Source organism: Narcine bancroftii, chromosome 2 (assembly GCF_036971445.1).
Source record: "Narcine bancroftii isolate sNarBan1 chromosome 2, sNarBan1.hap1, whole genome shotgun sequence".
Lineage (NCBI taxonomy): Eukaryota > Metazoa > Chordata > Chondrichthyes > Torpediniformes > Narcinidae > Narcine > Narcine bancroftii.
Genome location: NC_091470.1, coordinates 354435319 through 354460779, shown reverse-complemented (window position 1 = coordinate 354460779; position 25461 = coordinate 354435319). Strand labels below are relative to the sequence as shown.

At 42.3% G+C, this 25461-nt stretch overlaps 1 protein-coding gene across 9 annotated transcripts in view; it reads right to left on the bottom strand.

The window, feature by feature from the left end:
• LOC138755773 (receptor-type tyrosine-protein phosphatase mu-like) overlaps window positions 1–22481 on the bottom strand; it is a 1095616-nt gene extending 1073135 nt beyond the window's left edge. For 8 of the 9 annotated variants that reach the window (XM_069922352.1, XM_069922354.1, XM_069922355.1 and 5 more), the window contains exon 1: window positions 22162–22481. In XM_069922352.1, coding sequence (XP_069778453.1) covers window positions 22162–22234 — 73 coding nt within the window. In that variant the 5' untranslated portion in view covers window positions 22235–22481. The remainder of the gene's footprint in view (window positions 1–22161) is intronic. The other variant, XM_069922361.1, reaches the window with a different exon arrangement.
• Window positions 22482–25461: the final 2980 nt, after the last annotated feature.

Below are 25461 nucleotides of genomic sequence, written 5' to 3'. Positions count from 1 at the left end.
CTTCACTTATAGTATCTCCTCTAACGTAACACATAATTCTTTCCAGAAATCTTTTACCTTTTCACACAACCATACTGAATGCAGTAAATTACCAACCTCCTTTTCTTAACATCGAAAACATTGAGTAGAAAAATTTAAATTTAATTTATTCAACTTTAGGGTGTGTAATACATTTGATGTAAAAAATTATATTGAACCATTTGATATCTAGCATTGATTATATTAGTTACACCATCTCTACATAGTTTCATCCATATTTCTTCTTGAATCCTGTTCCCACTTCAATTTAGTTTTATACAAATCTTTCTTTTCTTTTATTTCTTGTAATTTATTATACATAGTAGTTATATATCTTTGAATAATAAAGGTATATGTTATAACATATTCAAATTGACTATGCTCTGGAAGTCCTATTTTCTTCTTCAAATATTATTGTAATTGGTAATATACAAATATTGTATTTTTCAATATCCCATATTTCTCCTTTTAAATGACATAAAAATTGAACCTCTAAATCAATCTCGTATTTTCTGTATACCTTTTTCATACCAATTGTGATGTAATATTTGTAGATAAATTGGCGAAATTAGAGTAGGTTACATACATACACACACTTTAAAACAGATATTATTTGAAATACTGAAGAATTTATATTCAGTGAATTTATAGAAACTATGGAGAATGCTATGCACATTTCACAAGTAGGTGCTAATTGAAATGATGTCATGAAATGAATAGACTGGCGACAGATGGTCTGTGTTGAACATTTTTACAAGACTTCTGACCTTCCTGCAAAGTGCTCACTCAAAGGGTTCTTGTTTACCTAAAAACAACAGATGGGAGCAGAAGACTAACTCCTATTGTTTGGTGAAGAAGGAGGGGGTGTTTGCAAGTGAAATAGAAGAGAGAGAGAGAGACTGCACAGTCACAGCTGAAACAAGCAGGAAAAGCTGGTTGGAACTGAAACAGAAGCTCAAGAGCTGCGGATGGCTGGAAGTGCTATCTGTCTGATGTATCTCTTGGAATAAGTGGAACAGAAAGGAACTCTGTGGTAGCCTGAAAGATAGAGGTTATCATCTGGAGAACCCTGATTGGGCAAGTTTCATCAGCAAGACATTGAGGTGACTAATGGTGGTACCTCAGTCGTGGAAATCCTGGAACAACAAATCTCTCTCTGCAAATCCTACGAGAACCTTCCTGAGTGGTAAATATTTACCTTTCGAGCACCAAAACCTGCTGAACTTTATACATGTTAAATTCTGTGCGCAGTATAAGAATTGCCTGCAACCAGTGAACTTGGAAGAATGAGAAGTGACATTGAACTATGAACCAAAGAACTTTTAAATTTACACACACATTACATACACGTGCGCTTAGAATTAGAAGTGGGGGGTTAAGTTAGGTTAGTTAAGTTAATAGAGATAAGTTAAAGTTTGACTCTGTTTTCATGTTTAAAGATAATTAAAAACAACTTTTGTTTAAGTAATTACTTGTCTTGGTAAATGTCTATTGCTGCTGGGTATTGGGGTCCTTTGGGCTCGTAACACAATAGTCAAATAAAGAATTCACTGTAAACAGAAGAAGTTGATTTTGTTTTAAAATCAATTGAGCCACTGATAATTCCTTATACCTCTTTCCATGTGTATCCTGTTCCATATTCAAAACAAATGTTTTAAAATTGGTACTTCTTTTCTACCTATAAAAATATTTGGCTGGCCTTTCTTCACCAATATTATTTGAAAATGGATAGATCGGGAAAATACGTAGGAGATACTAAAGTGTCTAAAGAAGTAAAACAATTAATGGTAGATATGAAATTGATAGATATTTGGAGGAAATGCATATGAATGATAGAGATTATTCATTTTACTCTTTCCAACACATGGCATATTCACGAATTGATGTTTTAATTGGCAACTCAAGTTCAATCTAGAGAACAACAGGTGAAATATTTGGCATGCCTTATTTCAGACCATTCCTCTTTGTTATTGTCAATAGTATCTGAGGAAGAAAAAATTAGTGGAATTTATGGAACTGTTAGTGCCAATTCTTAAAGAGATATTAGATCAAATAAAATAAGTAAATGATGTACCAAATTCCTTTAAGATGGCATTAGGGAAATTCAAGAAAGGGGAAAGATCCATTACAAACAGCTTCATATAGACCAATATCTTTGTTAAATGTAGGTTATAAAATTGATTCCAAATTGTGGACTAATCATTTGGTTAACATACTTCCAAAATTGATCATTATGGACCAAACAAAGTTTATTACAAAAAGAAATGCAACAGATAATATAGTGAGATTTTTAAGTTTGATAAATGTGGCTCAAAAAAGGAAAGCTCCAGTGGTAACAGTTATTTTAGATGCAGAAAAAGTATTTGATAAATTAGAATGGGACTTTCTATTTAAAGTGTTATATAAGTTTGGATTTCCTGAGATTTATAAAAGGAATAAAAGTATTGCATAATGAACCAAAGGCGAAAGTAGTAGTAAATGGTCAAACGTCGGGTTTGATTATATTAGGAAGGTCTTCCAGGCAGGGTTGCCCACTTTCACCATTCTTATTTGTATTGGCCATAGAACCATGAGCGGAGGTGATTCAAAGGGATGAGGAAATTACAGGTTTTGAGATAGGAGACAAAGTTCATAAAATTAGTCTTTTTGGAGATGATGTTATGGTATATTTGACTAAACCCGAAACTTCACTGAATAGACTAAATGAAAGACTAACAGAATATGGATTAGTTTCAGGATATAAGGTTAATGTGGATAAGAGTGAAATGATGCCGACAGTTAATGCAAACTATACACAATGTAAAAAGTTAGAAAAATTTAAATGGAAAAGTGAGGGGGTTAAATATTTGGGGATAATAGTAAGTAAGCAATTGAATAATTTGTATAAATTGAATTATTTACCACTTTTAAAAAGACTGGAGGAAGATTTAAAACGATGGAAGGAATTATCAATAACGTGAATAGTATAAATTGAATATTTTTCCTAGAATTCAATACTTATTTCGAACATTATCAATACAGGTGCCTGAAATGTTTTTTAAATGATTAAATAAGAATATTAGGGAGTTTTTATGGAGGGGATAAGTTTGGAAAAGTTGATACATGGAAAAAAGATCAAGGAAGTTTGAGATTACCAAATTTTAAAAATTATTATAAGACAGCTCAATTTAGATTTTTGTCTTCATGGTATCAAAGGGAAGAAAAAAAACATCTTGGATAGATATTGAGATGAATAATATAGGCGAAGAAGTTTAGTTTTAAGTTTGGCCCTTCTTTTAAAAAGCTTGAGTTTCGGAGTTAATACACTTCAGCTGATTGGCCAAATCATCTCTCTCAGAATTAGTCTTCTTTATAACGTTAGCTATAAATGAAATGATTTGACCTCTAGTATAAGCTTTAAAAAAATCCCAAATTACTATAACAGAAATCTCCAGAAAGGAGTTTTAACAAAAAAAAAGGTGATTTGATCTTTCATGAATTTCAAAAAATCAGGAACTGATAACAAAAGGGTACAGTGGCAACTGCCACTGTTTAGTAATTCTAGGTAAATCCGGAATATTAATGGACAAAATAATTGGAGAGTGGTCAGAAATGAGTATGCTTTCATAAGAACAAAAGTCAACAGAATAAATTAATTTTTGGTCCATACGAAAGTAATCAATACATGAATAAGTATGGTGGACCTTAGAGGAAAAAGAGAATTCTTTATTATCAGGATGAAGAAATCTCCATACGTCAATGACCCCAGATGGTAACATAAAAGAATTTATAAGTATAGCTGACTTATTTAAAGTAGCAATTTTATGAGATGAGCGGTCAAATACCGGGTCAAGCCAACAGTTTAAGTCACCAGCAATTATCAAAGAGCACATATTCAACTCTGGTAAAAGAGAAAAGAGGCATTCAAAAAAAAAATCAGTATTAGGTCCATAAATGCTAACAAAGACATAAAGTTCATATAGTTTACCAGACAATATAAGAAAACAATTATAAATACATAAAAGATAAGAAAGCTCACACAGCTGTAAAAAAACTGTTGTGTCTATTTAAAAGAAAATATTAATATTCCCATGGATTCAGTAATTAATTATTAACTGAAAACATTAGTTAGCACCTAAGGGAAAAGAAGAACAAGGGGTGAATCTCTCTTTCTTTATAACTATTTAAGTATAGTTTAAAAAAAAAGAAAGACTTAAAAGTACATAAATACTTTATATAAACGAAAGAAATGTCCCTAAGGAATTAAAGAAAAACATCCAAGTCTTATAAAACATCGGTTTAAATTAATAACTATATCACCATATAATCATTTATGGTGCAGAAACAGGCTATGTCGGCCTTTCAAGTCCGCACTGGTTCACTACAACAACTCCACTAGCTCAAACGTCCTGCTCTCTGCCAATAACCCTCCAACCCCCTCATCTCCATGTACACATCCAACCTTCTCTTAAATGATAGAAGGGACCCTGCCGCAACTATCTCATTCAGAAGATCATTCCATTCTGCCATCACTCGCTGAGTGAAAAAGACCACCTCTAATATTTCTCCTAAAGTTTTGCCCCCTTCCCCTTAACTCATGGCCTCTTGTTCCAACAAATCTCAAAGTAAGCAAAAATAAACCCAGTATTTATATCAAAAAAATTACAAAAAAAAAGGATAGAAAAGAGTCAGTAAGTATACGTTTTACTTATCACTGAAACTGGAAGATTATCTTTCAGAAAATCAGCTGCAGCTTTAGGAGAAGGTAACCACTTCTTGGTATTGTCTAGTAAAGTGATTCTCAATCTAGCTGGGAAATGCAACGATGATTTTAAGCCAGCATTATAGAGCTGGAACATGACTTCTTTATATGTAGATCATTCTTTCATGTCTTCAGTCAGATAGCCGTCCATGATCTTAATGCTTTGATTATAATATGTTAAAGTCCCTCTGCATTGGGACTCTTAGCATCTGATCTTTGATCTGAAAATGGTGTAGGCAGAGGATGAGCGATCGAGGCTTCATACCAGGAGCAGGTTTAGAGATGAACAATTGGTGCACTCTGATGACTTCAGGGAGAGTTGGCAACAGATCTTGTCCAAAAAACTCACGGAGAAACTCAGTGAAGAATTCGGGAAGATGGCCTGATTCGGTTCCCTCATCCAAGCCAATAATTCTTAAATTGTTTCTTCCACTTCTCGCCTCCAAATCTGTAACCTTCTTCAATAATAAGTCGTTAGATTTTTTTTTATTTTTGAACATCATCCAGCAGGGAATCATGAATTTCAGTTCCTTAATTTTGAAGTCATGTTCCTTGATGAAATCTTGAAATTGCCCCAAATTTTCAACAACCTGAGCAAAAGAAGCTTGCGTGTCTTTTTAGTCCTTTGTAAATTCTTTTAACATCTTAATTTAAGTCCTTAATGTATTTCATCATAGAGGCAAAAATCTTCTGAAATAGAAGCTTCCTCTTCCTTTCTCCTAGCTTTAGCTCCATGAGTAGATGTCCTACTCTATAAATGTAAACTAAATTGGGGATGGAAAAGAACTAAAACTAAGAAAAAAAACTCAACAGAGAGGAAAAAGTAGTTTAGAAAAGTAAGGCGTGGGAGCTGAAAAGGTTAGGAGCCGCTCTAAATGCATGTCACCTCATGTACCACCAGCAGGTAACTCCTCACAATGACTGTTAAAATAACCCCAGAGCACAGCAGCATGCTGGTCTAAATCGAAATTATAAAAATGCTCAGCCAGTCACTTCTCTCCCAGAGAAGAAATCCCCATTCTGTTCAATATTTTTCTATATATTTTCTGAATTTTGAACTCCTGCTCACAAAAATCACCTTAAAATGTACCATATTTTTTAGATTTAACCTATTTTTGTGATTTTCTGTCATACTTTAAGTCTCCTTCAATCATGTAAAACCAGGAAGTGCACCGTGTCGCTGAAAATTCATTTCCTGCGTTCTCACTTGGGCTTCTTCCCTGCTGATCTTGGCGCAGTCAGTGACGAACATGGCAAAAATTGCGACCATGGAAAAGTGGCAGCATGGCAATAGGAATCCATCAATGCTGGCCAACTATTGATGGACACTGACACAAGAAGAGGCATCAGATGCTGAGTACAAACGAAAATCAGCGGCAAAACATTTTAGTCCGTTGAACTAACGCAACGTATCAGCATCGTTATGCGATTAAACTGATCCCCAATTTTTTTCAGGAATCAGAATTTATTGTCATGAACAAGTCATGAAATTCGGTGTTTTGGGGCAGCGTCAAACATTCATATTATAACCATCTTACAACATTAATATAATTTCTTTCAAATAAAAATAATAGTCCACGAAAAGTAAAGCAGTGTCTTTGGCTCACTGAGGAATCTGATGGCAGCAGGACTATCCCTGTGCCGTTGAGTGCTCACCTTTAGGCTCCTGTTCCATTTTCCCGATGGTAACAGAGTGAAGAGGACGTAGCCAGGGTGGTGGGGGACTTTGAGGATAGAGGCTGCCTTTTTAAGTCACTGCCTCATGTAGATGTAGAAGCAAACCTTTTGAAAAAGAATGTCCAGTGTAATCCATATCTCTCGATTCTATCCTGACTGATCTGTGGTTTTTGTAAGTGCTTTGGAGCAGACAGAAGTCTTTCATAAGGAGGCTATTTGGTCCATTGGGTTTATGTCTGTGCTCACCCAAGCTCAGGGGGTGCATATTCCCTATCTATACCTTTCATAATTTTTCAAATTTATTTATCAGATTTTCCCTCATTCTCAAACAGTCCAGGTAATAAAGTCTTAACCTGTCCATCCTTTCCCTATAATTCAGCTCTTAATGTCCCAGCAACAGTCTTGTAAATCTTCTTTGCACTCTTCTATCTTATTGATATCTTTCCTGCAGGAAGGTGACTAAACCTGCATACAATACTCCTTATTTGACCTCACTAATGTCTTACAGAACTTCAAAATAACAACCCAACTCCTGGGCTCATACTTTGATTTATGTAGCTCAATCAGCCAAAAGTTCTTATTATGACCCCATCTATCTGTGACGCCACTTTCAGGGAATTGGATTTCTGTATTTGCTGCAACAGACTCGCCAAGGCAAATAGCGCCTTTGGAAGACTACACAAAAGAGTCTGGAAAAACAACCAACTGAAAAACCTCACAAAGATAAGCGTATACAGAGCCGTTGTCATACCCACACTCCTGTTCGGCTCCGAATCATGGGTTCTCTACCGGCATCACCTACGGCTCCTAGAACGCTTCCACCAGCGTTGTCTCCGCTCCATCCTCAACATTCATTGGAGCGCTTTCATCCCTAACGTCGAAGTACTCGAGATGGCAGAGGTCAACAGCATCGAGTCCACGCTGCTGAAGATCCAGCTGCGCTGGGTGGGTCACGTCTCCAGAATGGAGGACCATCGCCTTCCCAAGATCGTGTTATATGGCGAGCTCTCCACTGGCCACCGTGACAGAGGTGCACCAAAGAAAAGGTACAAGGACTGCCTAAAGAAATCTCTTGGTGCCTGCCCCATTGACCACCGCCAGTGGGCTGATCTCGCCTCAAACCGTGCATCTTGGCGCCTCACAGTTCGGCGGGCAGCAACCTCCTTTGAAGAAGACCGCAGAGCCCACCTCATTGACAAAAGGAAAAGGAGGAAAAACCCAACACCTAACCCCAACCAACCAATTTTCCCCTGCAACCGCTGCAACCGTGTCTGCCTGTCCCGCATCGGACTTGTCAGCCACAAACGAGCCTGCAGCTGACGTGGACATTTACCCCCTCCACAAATCTTCGTCTGCGAAGCCAAGCCAAAGAAGAAGAAGATTTACCATGTAAGCCCTACCCCAGTTTATCCTCCCATTGAGCCACACCTCATACTTGTTCAAATAAAATTCCATCTGCCATTTTGCAGCCCATTTTTCTAGCTGGTCCAGATCCCTCTGCAAGCTTTCCTTGCTCTCACTACACCCACAGTGTCATCTGCAAAATTTACTAATCCAATTTTCCACATTGTCATCCAGATTGTTGAGAGAGATGACAAACAATTGGACTCAGCATGGACCCCTGAGGCACACCACAAGTCACAGGCCTTTAATTCTGGCCTCCAGGAAATTATTTACTACCACTCTTTGACCTGATCAATGGGGAAATGATATTATTAAAGTTATACCAAAATTCTGAATAATCTTAAAGCTCTTTATTGAATATTCTGCATTATCTTAAAGCTCTTGGATGAATGTTCCGTTCTGGATGTGAAAGCTATGGAGAAGGTAGAGAGGAGATTTACCAAAATGTTGCCTGGATTGGAGATTAAGAATTATTAGGCAAGTTTTTCACTTTGGAGCACCTAAGGATGAGAGATTTAATAGAGGTCTACAAGATTCTGAGAGACAGCCAGCATTTTTTTTCCCCAGTGTAGGAACAACAAACACCAGGGTACATCTCTGCAAAGTGAAGGGAGGACAGTTTAAGGGGGACATTAGGGGTATGTTTTTTACACAAAGAGTTGTGGGTGCCTGGAATGTCTTGCCAGAGGTGGTGATGGAGACTGAAACATTAGGGGCATTTAAGAGACTCTCCACCAGGCACATGGATGAACCTAAAATAGCTTCTGAGGTAGGACGGGTTTAGTATTTTTTTGGTAGGAATACATGGGTTAGCACAATATCGAGGGCTAAAGGGCCTGTACTGTGTTCTATGTTCTATGAATCTTTTCTTAATCTTCATCCCAAAGGAAGCTACATCTGCTCTTCACATCTTTTCTTGTTTCTTCATTTCTTCTTTCAACCTGCTGAGTCTTGCCACATATTTCCTGTGGCATTACAAACTTTTTTCAACAGGCCACCCAAGATTAAAGAGGTCCCTTTTGCCATGGCTTTTCTCTGTACATGTTTATTATTGTTCATGCATTTTATGTTCTGACATATAAATTGTACAATATTTCTCTGTGAAAATGATATTTACTCGACTTGCACTTTCAGTCCCCAGGTCTTTCTATTTTTCATCTTCCCATCAATTGAAAAGCATTTAAATTCTCATGCAAATATCAGCAATAAAATCACATGAAATCCTTTAACCTACAGTTTTATTAAGGTCTCTGGTCATTATTTAAATGTGTTTTAAGAACGTCAAAATTTTCTGCTGGTGTTGCTATGCACTTTGCAGCCATAAACAAGGCTCAATATGATCGGCAAGCCATTGGAGCTCAATGCTGTCAAACAGCTGTGCACTAATATTTACCATTCTACAGTGACTGACTTGGGAGATTTGCCCTTTGAGCTAAATGCCAAATTCAAGGAATAAAACTCACAGACACACACAATCAAATTTAACTGACATTTTGTGCCAAAGTCTATCAGATGGTGAAAAAGATAATCAATTTTTTTTGCCATGATAGAGGTATCATTAAAAAAAGAGAGCATAATTTTAAGACAAGAGCTGGGAGTGGTAAAGAGGGTCCGAAGCACAAGGCTTCTTTTTACATTGCTGCCAGAGGAGATTGAATCATGTGCAATTAATTTGTTTACTGACAGACACTTAAATAGACAAGATACAGAACCAAGATGTGGTTCAAATGTGAGCAAATGGGAGTTGTGTAGTTGAGGGGTATAGATTGAGTAAATCCAAGAGGTTAGGTGTGACAAAACATAGAGGTCTTGGGTCAAGTGCGAAAGGTGCAATATTTAAAAGTAACATGGGGGGGGGGGGTTAATTTCTTCACGCAGAGTATGGAACAGACTGCCAGCTGAAGTGGAGAAGGGGATTTCGACATTTAAGACAAATTTGGATAGGTACATGGATGGGAGGGATATGGAGGGCTATGTGTGCAGGTCAATATGCAGAATGAAGGGCAGAATTTCTGTGCCATAGTGTTCTATGATTCTAAAAGGGTCAGAATGGATAAAGAAAGCTGAAGGGCCTGGTTCTACGCTGGACTGCTCTAAAGTTGGTCAAAAGAAACATAAAAGTAATGAGTAATACAGAGGGCAGAAAAAGTGGAATGTCAGTTTTGATATTTAGATGATATTTGCAGATCACTGGTGCTGTGCCTATTTCAAAGTTAATCACATTGACTGAACTAAATTAGATTATGCCCTCATATTCATTCCCTTGCTTCCTATATTTCTGTTGTGGAAACTTAAATCTAAACTTTGGTGAGAGAAGAAATTAAACTTGTCTGACTCAGATAGCTCAAACTTGGGCTCAAAAGGTTCTTGCACAGGACGACGTTCGCCTGACTCCAATCAAATGTCACACTCTGTCCTTCACCTCTCTTTTGGCCAGACATGTGATATTATTAAGATGGAGGGATGCTGCCCGCCCACACATGCTCAGTAGCTGAGAGACATATTATGTCCTATCTAAATCTTGAAAATATCGGTCACTCAGCTTGCAACTCAAACAAAAAGTTCCAAAAGGTGTGTGGACCTTTCCTGAATGCTTTTCAGAACCTCTAGTTAAACGAAGTAATTATTTCTTCACTTGCTTTTTGTCTTTTGAGTCCCATCAGTAATATAATCTGTATAATCTTATCAGTTGCTTAACCCTTCTTAAATTTATCTACTTATTTATTTGTTTATTTTCTTTTTTTCATTCAATATAAAACCTGTTACGAGCCCAGAGGACCCCAAAATCAAAATTCACCAAGACAAATGGTTACTTGAACAAAAGTTGCTTTTAATTTTCTTTAAACATAAAAACAGGATCAAACTTTAACTTATTACTATGAACTTAGCCCCATTCTAATTCTAAGCACACGTGTATGTAATGTCTATACATTCAGGGAAGTTCTTTGATTTACAGTTCTTTGATTCACTTCTCCAAGTTCACTGGTATCAGGCAATTCTTATACTGTGCTCAGAATTCAACATTTATGACTATCCACTGGGCTCTGGTGCTTAAAGTTAAATGGTGACCACTTTGGAAGTTTCTTGTTGGTTTCAGAGAGATATTTGTTGCTCATTGGAAACACACAACTGATTTCCTCCAATCAGTCATTTCAGTGTCTTGCCGAAGAAACTTGCCCCATCATGGGTTTTCTAAATGATAACCTCTTCTTCTAGGTCACCAGAGTTCCTCTTGTTTCCATTATTTCAGGAGAAAGACTCTAGCCAGCCACATTTTATTGTAAGGACTACAAGGGTTTTGAACAGGCTGAATTCTGAACTCGCATCCAGTCTTCAAAATGGGGTCTTTCAACAAGCCTGCCAGCTTGCCATGTTGCAGCCTCTATTGCTACTGTAGAACTCAGTTCTCTCTCTCTCTCTCTCTCTCTCTCTCAAAGAAAAATCCTGTTTGTTCTTTCATTTCTCTCGCCCTCTCTGCTTGTAAAAAAAAACAGGACTTCTTGCAGGGCTCCAAACCCAATCCTTGAAAGATCATATCAGCCTCTGGCTGTACATTTTTCATTCGCACCTACTTCTGAAGTTCCTTCCAAAGCAGTTCCAGTGTCTTTTGAAAAGCCACTTGTGCCTGAATATCTAGCTTCAGCAAGGCTCTTGCATTTTGAATGAGATGAGAAATGTAAGTAGTGCTGTTTGTGAAGTGACCTGCACTAAACCCGCACAATCTATCTCTTTTAAAGTCATATTTATATAAAATATAACCCATAACAAACCCAACTTCCAGCACCTTATTGTATTACTCCAGGAATGAAGTACACTTTTAAAGATAGGACTCTGACTTGTAGATGGGGTTAAAGTGGTGAGGGGCGATGGGGATAAGAATGTACAATGAGTTTTGATCATGGTTGTGCGCTATAAGTTTGATAATTATTGTTGGGCTCTTTAAATTTGTTATCTATGTTGTGCAAATCTTCTGGACATATTTTGTTTATTTATGTAAAATTCAATAAAAAGATTCTTGATTAAAAAAAAAGATTCCCTCTCTCCAAATTCAGAGTGAGCTGTTGTGGAAAGGATCCCACTTGCGGAAAAGGACAGGAACATGGATCGACTGAGGGTGCCTTTGGAATGAGCGCTCATACTTGACCTGTCAGCCACACAAGAGTCTGTTTAAAGAGCTCAGCGGTGGTGCTCTGACTCCTGGAGATGGACATAATAGTGGATGCAGGATAATACCTATTACACACTGATTCCGACGGCAATTACATTGCCGTATGATCCCAATTCAGAGAAAGGGCAAGTAACCAGGTGCATCTCTCACACAATGGGACATGGTCATCACTTTGTCACCTCTGTCTCATCAACTTGCAAGGAAATGTAAGTTCAGCAATTCCAGTGAGAGTGGGTAACAAACACTAATGGTTCATTCTCCTCCCACACGTGCCCTTAGTCAGACGCAATCACGCAAAGATTCTCAGGATCATTTGTGTAGTCAACAGCAAAATAATTTCAAGGCTGTAATGACAACTAATATGGTCAACAGGTGGAGGAATATTTCTGTTGGTCATCACTTCCAATGAAATTCCAATGCCTTTGAAACAGAAAATGGGGATTTCTCTAGAAATACAAATGCCGGAGGAATTCATCCTGAGATTATTAACAGTTCCCTGTGATATTCTTTTCAAAGTCAATAGGAAAGCTGGAAGAGAGAGATCCTGGCAGAGGGTTCTGCATTTATTTTCTCTCACCCTTTTCCATTTGGATTTCAGATTCTGTAGTTTATTATTTCCAAAGTTTGTTCTCGACGGAGGGAGGAAATAACAGTGGCATTTTTTTCTTTATCTTATTTAATTCAAGAACTGACAATCAATGAGTATGTCCAAGAATTATGTTGATAGCGTTTGGGAATCCTCATGGAATTGAGGCTGAGACTTGATGGAAGGTTCAGCTCGAAACATTGACCGTTCTTTTATTCCCACTGATGCTGTTCGACCCGTTGAGTTCCTGCAGTGGAGTGTGTTCACTTTCCGATTCCAGCATCTGCAGTCTCCTGTGTGTAAACAGGAACTGTTTGATTGCTGAAGGTTAAGGCTTCCCAAAAAGATGGCCTTGACCATCAGAAAGTTTTTTCCAATGATCTGCAACCACCTGAATAGTGAGGGAATGGAAACCTTTCTTATTCAGGGAAAAGTAGGATTAATACTAAGAGCTCTTATACCAATGGTTCTCAACGTTTTTCCACTCACATATCACCTTAACTAATCCCCTACTAACCACAGAGCACCTATTCCATAGGGGCATTCATAGCAAGAGGATTTGAGTACAGGAGTACAGAGATCCTGCTACAACTGTACAGGGCCTTGGTGAGTACTGAGTGTATTTTGATCTCCTTATCTGAGGAAAGACATCCTCACCATGGAGAGGGTACAGAAAAGGTTCACTAGACCGATACTAGGGATGGAAGGATTGGCATATGAAGAAAGGTTGAACAAACTAGGCTTGTATTCTCTGGAATTTAGAAGATTGAAGGGGAGATCTTATAGAAACATAAAATTCTTAAGGGTTAGACAGACTAGATGCAGGTAGGTTGTTACCAATGCTGGGAAAATCCTGAACCAGGGTTCACAATTTAAGGATGAGGGAAGTTTTTTAGGACTGAGATGAGGAAAATTTTCTTCTCTCAGAGGGTGGTAGATCTGTGGAATTTTTTGCAACAGAAAGTAGTTGAGGTTCCTTGTCAATATTTAAGAGTAGGTTAGATTTGGCCCTTGTAGCTAAGGGGATCAAGGGGTATGGGGAGAAGGCAGGAACCAGGTACTGATCAACCATGATCATATTGAATGGCGGTGGAGGCTTGAAGGCCAAATGGCCTTCTCCTGCACCTATTTTTCTATGCTATTAAGATATTACTTAAGGTAATATGTAAATGGTAGTAGGGGCCAGGTGAGGTCTGGGCCTGATGTCCTGCTCACTCAGGGAAAATCCACGCGTAATACATCACCTCTCCTTTCTTGGTGTAGTGATCACCGGATGGCCACTGTCTGGCTTGCCAGGCAGGAGGTCACTACAAATGGCCTCTCCTACATTACTGCGTCCGTAGCAACACCTTCTCGTTGGTGTCGCCCGTTTTCACTAAGATTGCTATGCCATGGTGCGACCAAGTGGCCGGCGGTATAACTGGATGAGTAGGCTGGGCTCTTTAGCCTGGGTTGGCGGCCAGCCTAAGAGAAGGAAAACTATCGTTTCAAACCCGGGCCTCATCAGGCCATCCATCCAGGAGAAGGACAATCTGATGTAACATCTACGACACGAGGACCTGGCTGTCTCCGATCTTGGTTTGCTAGGGGGTGGCAGATAAACCCCGGGTGTAAATGGCGAGGCCAGTACTGCACACACTGCACTCCACCTAAAAAAATCCTCTGTGCAGGCTCAAAGGACATGCACCTTGCATATCACACCTAGCTCAGTACAAAGCAAGAACCCAGGTACAAATCACATTGGCTATGACCCTCAGCGGACGATGTCCCCTTCCGTTGTAGGAAAACCCTCCCGCTCTAATGTTCAACCACACTGCATAATGTACCTTGAAAGAAATAATTACTGGGAGATGTGATTGACACTGCACAGACATGGTTTCAGTAGCCACATGCTTTAATTTAAAGAGCCTGCACAGGGATTCTGCCAGATGTCATGTTACCTGTAAATCTTCTGCAAACAGCAGTGTTAATTCCTTCCTAACTAAGTCATCTCTGAAATGATTCCATGCTCCTGATCTGTTCCACGGACACCGCAAATATAATAAAATTGTGTCGCTGGTATACTTTTTTGCTGGAACCAGTTGTAGAGTACTGAAGCCAGGGAGGTGTGGACGAGACTGAATGAATTCTGGATTGATCAACCCTTAGTCAGCAAAGCCATCACATACGTGATGGGCCAAATGGTTTCCTGCATTGCATAGATTCTATAATAATACTGTTTGAAGTTTGTATTATTGTAGGTGTTCTCAAGGACAGGAAGAATATTTTGGTTCTCAAAGGGTTTGAGCTGTCAGGGGAATAGAAGCTCATAGCATTATGCCAGAAAACAGGAAATCACTCAGCTGCTGACCTTGTGCCCAATAAAACAATGCAGGGCGCTGACCAACACTGATTGACATTATAATGTGAAAGGAAGTCAGACTGGGGAGATAATGAAAATACAAAAAATGGAACCGCAGAGTTTATTTTAAGTTACTGTATGCAACAGAATTTATTGTAGTTGGAAATGCTGGGTGAAGTGGCTGGGACTCTAGTCCTTGAACCGAAACTATCAACTGTTGCTTGGGTCAATAACTTTCGGTGCGATGGGACCTTGGCTTTATAATCTGACTGTTTTGTTGAGGTGTCTGAAAGAAAAATGGACCATATTGGAAATGCTCAACAGATCAAATGCTATCAGAGGAGAACAAAACCAACTTATTTTTCAGGTGCATGGGTTTGCATCAATAGATCTTCAGTCTGGAATGATTAACTCACTTCCCAAGATGCTGCCCGATGCACTGGGTATTTCCAGCCTTCCCTATTTTTCTTTGTTTCAGGTTTGCGGCATCTGTGGTATTTTCTTCTTGCCTTCAAATGGGCATTTGCTGTTTAGTCAGAATCAAGTACATGGTGAAAGAGAATAAGTTGATATTGGAATCCAATCCCAGCTTGAAGGTTAATGTTAAAAAGAGACAGAGAGACTATAAAAAAAACCTTCAATGAATGTTGTTCAAAAGATACATGTATATATTAAATGTTCACCTATACTGACAGCCAGGCATGCAACAGTGCCAACCCTTACCCTAGAAGTATCCTGTGATGGTTGAGACACCCTCTTCATAACATTTCAATGCGGCAATTCATTTGAGCGGCACAGGGTGGCACAGTTAGAGTAGTGGTTTGCATAACCTCATTACAGTGCCAGCAAGATGGGTTCGAATCGGGCAACGTCTGGAAGGAGTTTGTACGTTCTCCCCATGTCTGCATAGCTTTGCTCCGGGTGCTCCAGTTTCCTCCCACCCTCCAAAAACATAGAGGGTTTGTAGGTTAATTGGTGCATTTGGGGCAGCACAAGTTTGTGAGCCAGAAAGACTGATTATTGTGCAGCTTCTCTAATGTTAAAAAAAATATTTGCCAATGTCTTAAAATGTGTAAAGATATGTGTAAAATAAGTAAAGAATACGGATACAAACTGTCTTACTGCTCTTTCAAAAATGAAATTTATCGAATAAAAATGTGATCTTATTAACAAATGGGTAGTCATGGTCAATAAATAACATCCATCAATTAGTTTGATGACCAATATCGCAAAAATATGAGCTTAGATCTACACCGACAAATTAGAATGATTTGGCAATTGATTTTGTGATGCAACTTCAAAATCTAAAACGGCAAAACAATTAAGAACTGTTACATGAGTAAATATCCCTTCCTTCTAAATCTGTCCCACGTGGCAAATTTACTTTTAATGTTATACCACTCTGTGGATTTCTGATGGTTACATTTGTTTACTAAAATTATGGCAATTTGGGAGGACCATCCACATCAGTGAGTCTCCCAGCTTTATTTTTGTCACCTCCCTTCTCAGTTTGGGTTGATTACTTCATAACTGGTTTAAATCAAAATGATTGGAGCATTAATAATTGGAACAATAACATCCCGCCACCACTCCTCCACCAGCAACCTAATTTCAACAATTCCCTTCAATATACAGGTTACTTTTCTGGGTTGAAGGAAATAAGTGCAGGATAAAATAAATCCTAAATAATACAGTAACGCCATGAACAGCTTAGTAAGCTCAAGATATCATATACAGGTCTGAGAGGAAGCTCACTCTTGTCATCTCAGCAGCATTGAAACATCTAGGCCAGAGAGTCATTTTCAAGGATGCTTTTACAGGAAAGGTGGAATAACAGATTAAAATTATTTCAAGCACTTTCCAGCCTGCCCTGGTCAACTCGTCCTTCTGTCTCCTCCTCCCAGTTCCACTCCAGTTTTGAGAAGTGGAAGATACCCCTTCACACATTCTGTTAACAAGGAGTAGACATTGAACCCCCCTCTTCCCCATGACACAGAGAGGTCTATGTCTGATGACATAGAAGGCAAGTACACACATAGGCACGTATATGCACACACACATACATGCACACAGACACACACATGAACACATACACATGTACATATTAGAATCAGGATTTATTGTCATGAATAAGTCATGAAATTCAGTGTTTTGCCGCAGCATCAAAGTGCAAACATTCATATTATAACAGAATCACCTATTAAAAAATAAAATAATAATATTGCACAAAAAGTAAGGCAGTGTCTTTAGTTCATTGATTATTCAGGAATCTTAATCTTATTAAGAGAGGAAGAAGCTGTCCTTTTGACATTGAGTGATCGTCTTTAGGGTCCTGTACCTTTCCCCCGATGGTAGCAGAGTGAAGAGAGCACAGCCTGGGTGGTGGGGGTCTTTGAGGATAGAGGCTGCTTTTTTAAGACCGCCTCATGTAGACGTCCTCAATGGAGTGGTCTGGTGTCTGTGATGTCGCAGGCTGAGTTAACAACCCTCTGGAATTTATTCTTGTCCTGAGAGTTGGTGCCTCCAATACCAAACAGTGATGCAACCAGCCAGAATGCTCTCCACGGTACACCTGTAAAAGTTTACAAGAGTCTTCGGTGACATACCAAATTTCCTCAAACACTTCATAAAGTATAGCTGCTGGCAAGCATTCTTTGTGATTGCGTCAATGTGGAGACTCCAGGACAGATCCTCTGAGATGTTGACACCCAGAAATTTGAAGTTCTTGACCCTCTCCACTACTGAGCCCTTGATGGGTCGTGTTCCCCTGACTTCCTTCTAAAGTGCACAATCATCTCCTCGGTTTTGCTGATGTTGAGTGCAAGTTTGTTGTCGTTACACCATTCAACGAGCTGATCTATCTCCTTCCCGTACACTTCCTCATTGGCGTCTGTGATTCTGCCGACAACTGTGGTGTCATCGGGAAATTTGTAGATGGCATTGGAATCGTGCCAGGCCACACATTCATGGGTGTATTATGAGTAAAGCAGTGGGTTAAGCACGCATCTTTGGGGTGTGCCTGTGTTGATGATCATTGAGGAGAAGACATTGTTTCCAATTTGTACTGTCTGTGGTCACATACTCATACACACACACAAACATATAATCAATGGAACACACACACGTACACACAAACACATATAATAGACATGGACTCATATGTCCATGTCCATATGCACACCTTTATCCATCTCCCCTCACCCTCATTCCTTCCACGCCTCTCTTAACTGCCTCCATCAGTGTCAATCCCTTCCAGAGACCAGCTCTCTCCTTTTCTCTCCTCTTTACATTCGAGTTTCGCCCTCCCACTTCCTTCACTGTTTGACTTCAACTCTACCAGTTGCCTCCTCTCCTCCAGTACCGGTTATAACCTCGTGAATCTTTTCTGCACCCTTTCCAGCTTAAAGGCATCCTTCCCACAGCTGGCTGACCAGAACTGCACACATTCTGTGTGGGGCTCTCTTCAGTTAAGCACTTTGGAGTCACTTCAACCCTTGGGAATGCAATGCAAATTTCTGCTTGGTGTAAGTGCTCCTCGAAAGTACACCTCTCCCACCTCTTTCTGCGTTTACTTTTCAGTCTTCCCACCCTTTCTCTGCAGATATTAAACGTCAGCAGGACCCAATGTCAGAACCAAGTCCGGGCAACGAAATGTGGACGGCAGGTCGCAATGCACAAGCGGTACCTGCCAACTGTCAAAGGTGTCAGGCCAGTGATTTTCAAACTTTTTCTTCCCACTCACCTTAAGTCGTGGTACATGGGAAGGGAAGGTCGAGAATCAGTGAAATATTTGGCTTGAGGAACAATTGTCATTGGATAAAATAGCTGGAGATCATCTGATCTCAGAAGCTAGGCAGGCTCAGGACTGGTCAGTACTTGGAGGGGAGACGACCTCTGAACACGTCAGGGACAAATTGGCTTCTTGTATGCTACGTTCTCAATGTGGTATTAAGTTCCATGAAGGGAACGTTTCTCTTTATTTCCTTTGGAGTTAAGACGAGTCAATTGTACCCTTGTTCAGGTACAATTAAAAGAGTGATTTTCATACGTTTTCTTTCAACCCACCTTGAGCAATCCCTTACCAATCACAGGGCACCTCAAGTGGAGTGTGAGTGGAAAGAAAAAAAGTTTGAAAACCACTGACTCTGGGCAAACACCGTTCAGCGGTACATACAGGTCAGGCAAGCGATGAGATGGATGGCCGCGATACCCTCAGAGCATTTGCCAGGAGTTCTCGGGCAGGTTGTTTCTGGCGTCTCTGAACCCCTGTGCGACTGAGCTGTTTGACTGGGAGATGGGAGAAGGAGCCCCTTCCGATTCCAATCTGCCTCACCCAATGTCTCCGGTTGGATTCACAGCCACAAGCTCTTGGACGTCGCTCCGCGGCTTTACAAGGTTTGTCCCTCGGGGTCTCGCAACAGCGCGTCGGCTCTTTATTTCTGGCAAGATACATACACCGTTCCCCCGTCGGTCGCCGAAAGGCGGTGCGTTAGGGACTCCCTGTGTACAGCAGGAGGATCGCAGCGAATCCACTCCGCGCAACTCGCTCCAGTCCGACTAGGACCCCCCTCCTCCACCCCCTCGACGCTCCAGCAAGCCCCTGGCGGTCTTACATTGAACAGTTTCAGGTTCTGCTCTCCGGTTCGCACTTTACAGTACAGAAACAGACCCTTCAGCCCGTCGAGTCCGCGCCGAACTACTAGTCCACCTTAGTCCATTGAACTGTACCGGGGCCCTATCCCTCCACACCCCTCCCATCCATGTAACTACCCAAATTTGTCTCAAATGTCAACATTGAGCCCGCATTCGCCACTTCAGCTTGTTCCACACTCTCACCACCCTCTGCATGACAAAAAGTTCCCTTTCACCCTTACCCAACCTCGGGCGGGGGGGGGGGGGGGGGGGGGGAGCCTGTTTGCATTTACTCTATCTCTCCTAATCATGCTCGCTGTGGGGGGGGGGGGTTGTTGTTGATGAAGATTCAGATTGGAATCTGAATTCGACTGGAATTTAAAACACTGGTCCAAGTTTCAGATCTCAGTCGTTTTCGGAAAGCGGTGTCAGGTTTTGCAGGAGTCGGCAATATTTTTAGATCATCAGAAGGGTTAAGGGATGAGATTCGCTACAGGGTACATCCATTCGACTCACTTGTCCTGATATGGGACCCTTTGCTAAAAGGTCCCAAATTTGGGGTCCATTCTCCTCTCTGTCCTTCGTCGTGGCTCGGGTTTTTCACCCATTCTTTGCCTCAATCACTTCCATTGAAAGTCTCACTCTAAATTATACATTTCCCACATGTGCTGAAGGAACTGGGTAGATACGTTACGGTCTGTCAAGGCATGAGGGAGGCTGAGGGCACCAGGCCATAGTCACTTTCCCCCAGTGATGTCCCTGCCGGACTCTCCCTGCTCCCAATCTCCCCCATCCCAATCTCTATTCCACCCCCCCCCCCCCCCCCCCCACATGCACCTATCCTCCTTCTGCCACTTCCCTTTGCAATTGGGCTCTAACGGACCGGGAGCCCGCACTGACAGTGGAATCGTGCTGTGCTCCTAAAGTTCCTTGTTATTTTGTGCAAAGCTCCAACCCTTGTTCAACCGGGGGAAAAAACGGGATTGTCCTGGTCCGCGGACTCCCTGAAGCCATGATTCACCAAGACACACACACAGAGGCAGACACACACACTCGCATACACACGGAGGCAGGCAGACACACACACAGAGGCAGACACACACACACACACACAGAGGCAGACACTCACTCACAGACAGAGGCAGACACACACACACAGGCAGACACGCTCTCACACACACACAGAGGCAAATACTCACTCACACACGGAGGCAGACACACACACACAGAGGCAGACACACACTCACACACACAGGCAGACACGCACTCACACACACACGGAGGCAGACACACAGAGGCAGACACACACACACTCAGGCAGACACGCACTCACACACACAGGCAGACACGCACTCACACACACACGGAGGCAGACACACAGAGGCAGACACACTCACACACACACAGGCAGACACGCACTCACACACACACGGAGGCAGACACACAGAGGCAGACACTCACACACACTCAGGCAGACACGCACTCACACACACAGGCAGACACGCACTCACACACACAGGCAGACACGCACTCACACACACACGGAGGCAGACACACAGAGGCAGACACACACACACACAGAGGCAGACACACACTTATTCACACACACAGGCAGACACGCTCACTCACACACTCACAGGCAGACACACATTCACAGAGAGAGCGAGACACATACATGCACACACCAAAGCACGCAAACAGACCCCGTCACACACACACACACACACAGATAGACACACACTCGGGGACACAAGAGGGAGAGAGAGAGAGAGAGAGACGCTCACACTCACTCACGCGCGTCGGGGACAGTAAACAACAACTTTGCCGTTTGAGAAAAGCGAAGCTGCCCAAGACCAAAACTTTGCCTTCACTCCAACAAAAAGTCTCCAAGCACGGGTGAACGCGGCGTCACGCCCGGGCCGACGGGGCAGGAGCAAGTTTCTTCTGCGAGAGTGGAGGGGAATCCCTATTCCGAACCCGGCGGACCCTCCGCCAAAGCAAAAGTGGGGGGGGGGGGGGCAAAATAAAGATTCTCGCCAGCAAGAAACCTACGCTTGAAACACACATCACAGCAGAGCAACGAACCAGTGTGGAGTCTCACGGTTGGGAGAACAGGACGGGAGGTTTTTCAGGGTTTGGATGGGCGGATGAAGTTTATTTGGAGAGAAAGGTTGGGGGGGGGGGGGGTTGGAGTTCAGAGAGTTGGTTGGGAAACCCAAATTGATGATAAGACAGGGGACTTGACAGGTCGTTGGGGCTCAGACAACTTCCCAGAGATGGGGTAGAAACTCAAACAGCAGCAAAGAGAAAGATCCATCACCAACGTTTCGACTTGAGCCCCTTCAAGGTGTGGACAACACGCCCGAAATCTTTATCTGGGCGAGATAAAGTACAGTTTCTCCAGCCTTGTGTCTCCACTTCCACCTCGGTGTCTACAGACTTTGGTGCTTCACTTCCAGAGACGGGGCAGGGGGTCCGAGAGGTGGGTAGGGAAGGGGCAGGGGTTTTTTTTTGGTGGGGGGGGGGGAGGTTTGAAGTCGTGAGGCAGAGACACTGGATGGATTGACTTGACCCAGACCCAGGACCCCTCTTACCTGCAATCGCCTGCCCTCCAACTCTTCGGAACAGATTGAGCCCCACCAGGAGGTAAAGCAGAAAGCGCTGCATCCCTGCAGGAGCCGAGCCCGGACGGTCAGCGGAGGGGAGGTCCCGGCCGCTCCTCAGCGGGGGTCCGGCCCACAGGGTGGATGGGTTGTGTGGGGGGTGGGGAGGGGGGGGAAGGTGTCCCGGCAACGGGCTCCCAGGGTCGGACACGGCTCCTCCTGTTCCTTGTCCCAACTTCGATCCGTCTTGCCTACAGCCTTCCCCCCCCCCCCACCCCCCCCCCTCCCCTCCCACCCGCCACCACTACTTCGGGTTACTTCGCTCTGACAAGGGACTGGCCAGGAAAGCGCTGACGTCGCGGGGGAAGCGCGCGCCTGCTCCCGTGGAGCGCGCGCAGTCGTGGCTGGCGTCGGGCGCGCGCGGCTTCGCACTCCGGCGGCTCTCGTTCTCTCGCCACCCCCCTCCGATCTCTCGCCCTCTCTCCTCTCCCTCACTCACACTCTTTCTCTCTCTCTCTCTCTCCCTCTCCCTCCTTTCCTCCCTCTCTCTACCTCCCCTTTCCCCTTCTCCCTCTCCTCCTTCCTTCCTCGCTCTTCCCCTTTCTTCCTCTCCCGTTCTATCCCTCTCTGCATCTCTCTCCCTCCTCGTTCTCTCTCCTTCCCTCCCTCTCTCTCCTCTTCTTCTCCTTCTTTCCTCACCCTTTCTCCCTCTCCTCTTTCTCTCTCTTTCCTCCTTTCTTCCTCGCCCTTTCCCTTTCCCCTTCTCCCTTTCTCCCATTCTCTCCTTCTCTCCATCTCACTCCTCTTTCTTCCTCACCCCCTTTCTCCCACTCCCTCTCTCCTCTTTCTCCCTCTCCCTTTCTTCCTTTCTCATTCTCTCCCTCCCCTTTCTCTCTCCATCCCTAGCTTTCTCTCCCCTTTACCCCCCCCCCTCTCTCTCTCTGTCTTTCTCACTCCCTTTCTCTCACTCTCTCTGTATTTCTCACTCCCTCTCTCTCCCTTTCTCTCTCTCTTACTCCAAATTTCATCGCGGACCTAACCACAGGAAGATGCAAGAAAATGCAGCGGTCAAGTCAGGACAGAGAGAGTGAGAGGGGAAGGGAGTCAGGGAGGATAAGGTGGGGAAGAGAAAATAGGAGGGGGAAACAATTTTGCGATGGAGAGTTTGAGAAGGTAGAGGTGGGTGTGTGAAACAGTGGAAGAGAAAAGAGTCAGAGCAATGAGAGGTAAGGGAGGTGGCAGAGAGAGGAGGGGAAGGTGGGGAAGAAAGGAGAGAGAGAGTTGAAAAGGAGTGAGAGTAGATTCTGTTGAATGATCCAGATCAGTCAATATTTCTATCTCAAGGCAAGTGGTAGACTTGATGAGTCTATGCCACAGAGCTATGCAATGCAGGGTACAGAGTGCCTTGTGGAAATGGAGATTTACGTGGCCATTTATCTGCAAGGGTTAGCTTTGTCTTTATTTATTATTTTTGAATGGTTCATAACAGTGTTCTTTAAAGCTATGCATGTGAAGATGAAGGTCTATACCAATTGAAAAATTCAGATACTAGAAATCCGAATGTTGGAAATCACCCTTGTTACGAGCCCAAAGGACCCATAAACCCAGCAGCAATAGATATTCACCAAGACAAATGGTTACTTGAACAAAAGTTGCTTTTAATTAACTTCAAACATGAAAACAGGATCACACTTTAACTTAACTAACCAAACTTAGCCCCCTTCTAAGCGCACGTGTATGTAATGTGTGTGTAAGTTCAGAAAGGTTCTTTGGTTCACAGTCCAATCTCACTTCTCATGTCTTCAAGTTCATTGCTTGCAGGCAATTTATATACTGTTCACAGAATTCAACATTTACAAAGTTCACCAGGCTTTGGTGCTTGAAAGGTAAATGGTGACCACTCAGGAAGGTTCTTGTGGGTTTTCAGAGAGAGATTTGGTGTTCCAGGACATCCATAACTGATGTACTTCCATCAGCCACTTCAGTGTCTTGCTGACAAAACTTGCCCCTTCAGGGTTTTCCAGATGATAACTCTTTCTTTCAGGTCACCACAGAGTTCCTTTTTGTTTTCCTTATTCCAAGTGAGACATCAGACAGCCAGTCCTCTCCTCTTGCATGAACCACAATGGCTTTGACCAGGCCATCTTCCAAACGGGGCTTTCCACAAGCTTGCCAGCTTGTACTATTCCAGTCCCAGCTACTGTTGCCGTCTGTAACATTGCAGAACTGATTCTGTGTGTGCGTCTCTCTTTGAGAGAAAGTCTGTTTGACTCTCTCTGCTTGCAAAACCACATGACCCTCTTAGAACATCTCCAGACAATCTGCAGCTCCAACAAGCTCTTTCATCTGTTGCCTTTTGCAAACAGCAATCCATTAGTGAAGTCTCTTGGGCTCTCTCCAATGCTCTTGCAAAAGCTGTGGGGCCGACATGTCTAGCATTAGCAGCGCTCCAGTATTTCAATTAAGATCTGTTTTAAAGTGTTTGCATGTGACCTACCTTTCCCAATTTATCTCCCAAAAACATACTCTGTCACTCCTTATTTATGTTTCGAAACACAGCCCCTCCACAGCCCAGTATTATCTCCTTTGACAGCTGGTGAGGCTCCATGCCTGCCTGCTAACACTGGACTAAGTTGCACACACAAACAACCACAGTATAATATCAAGTGACACATGTCTGCTTGGCTAGCTACCTCGCTGTTTGTATGTCTATGGTAAGGACTAGCAATGATTTAAACCAAATTTGGGGGACAGATCTAACTCGCAAATAACACTGAATCTTTGTTTGCCATTTAATATATTTTCAAAGTCAAATAATTTTCGTCTTTTGTTCAGCTTTAAGTTTTGTAAACACCAGCATCTGGTTCTCTTGTATGTGGCACAGATTGGTCAGAAGGTGAATAAAACTGCTTCAGTTTGAGCTAGGCAAGGAGATGCATAAATCCCTGCCCACGGAGGACAGGAAACTGGGACGTGAGTGTTTTGGCAGGTTGCCTGAATAAAGTCTGTTTGGAGAATATGTTTCTTCGCCTTTTATTTGGCCCAGTGTTCAGCTGGGTGTCACAGCAACCATCATGGGCTTCTTAATTTAACTTGCCCAAGTGGTTCTCTGCTACCAGTCACCATAACTTAAAATGCACCAAAAAATTTCATTTCTAAAATTAAACACATGCTATCTGATCACTGGGATGCAATGCTTGAGACTGGAGATCATAGCTTGTTTATTAGGGGTTGGATCAACAGAAGGGGAGTCCCTGAAAATATACTCCCTTGAAAATGAAAGAGGTATAA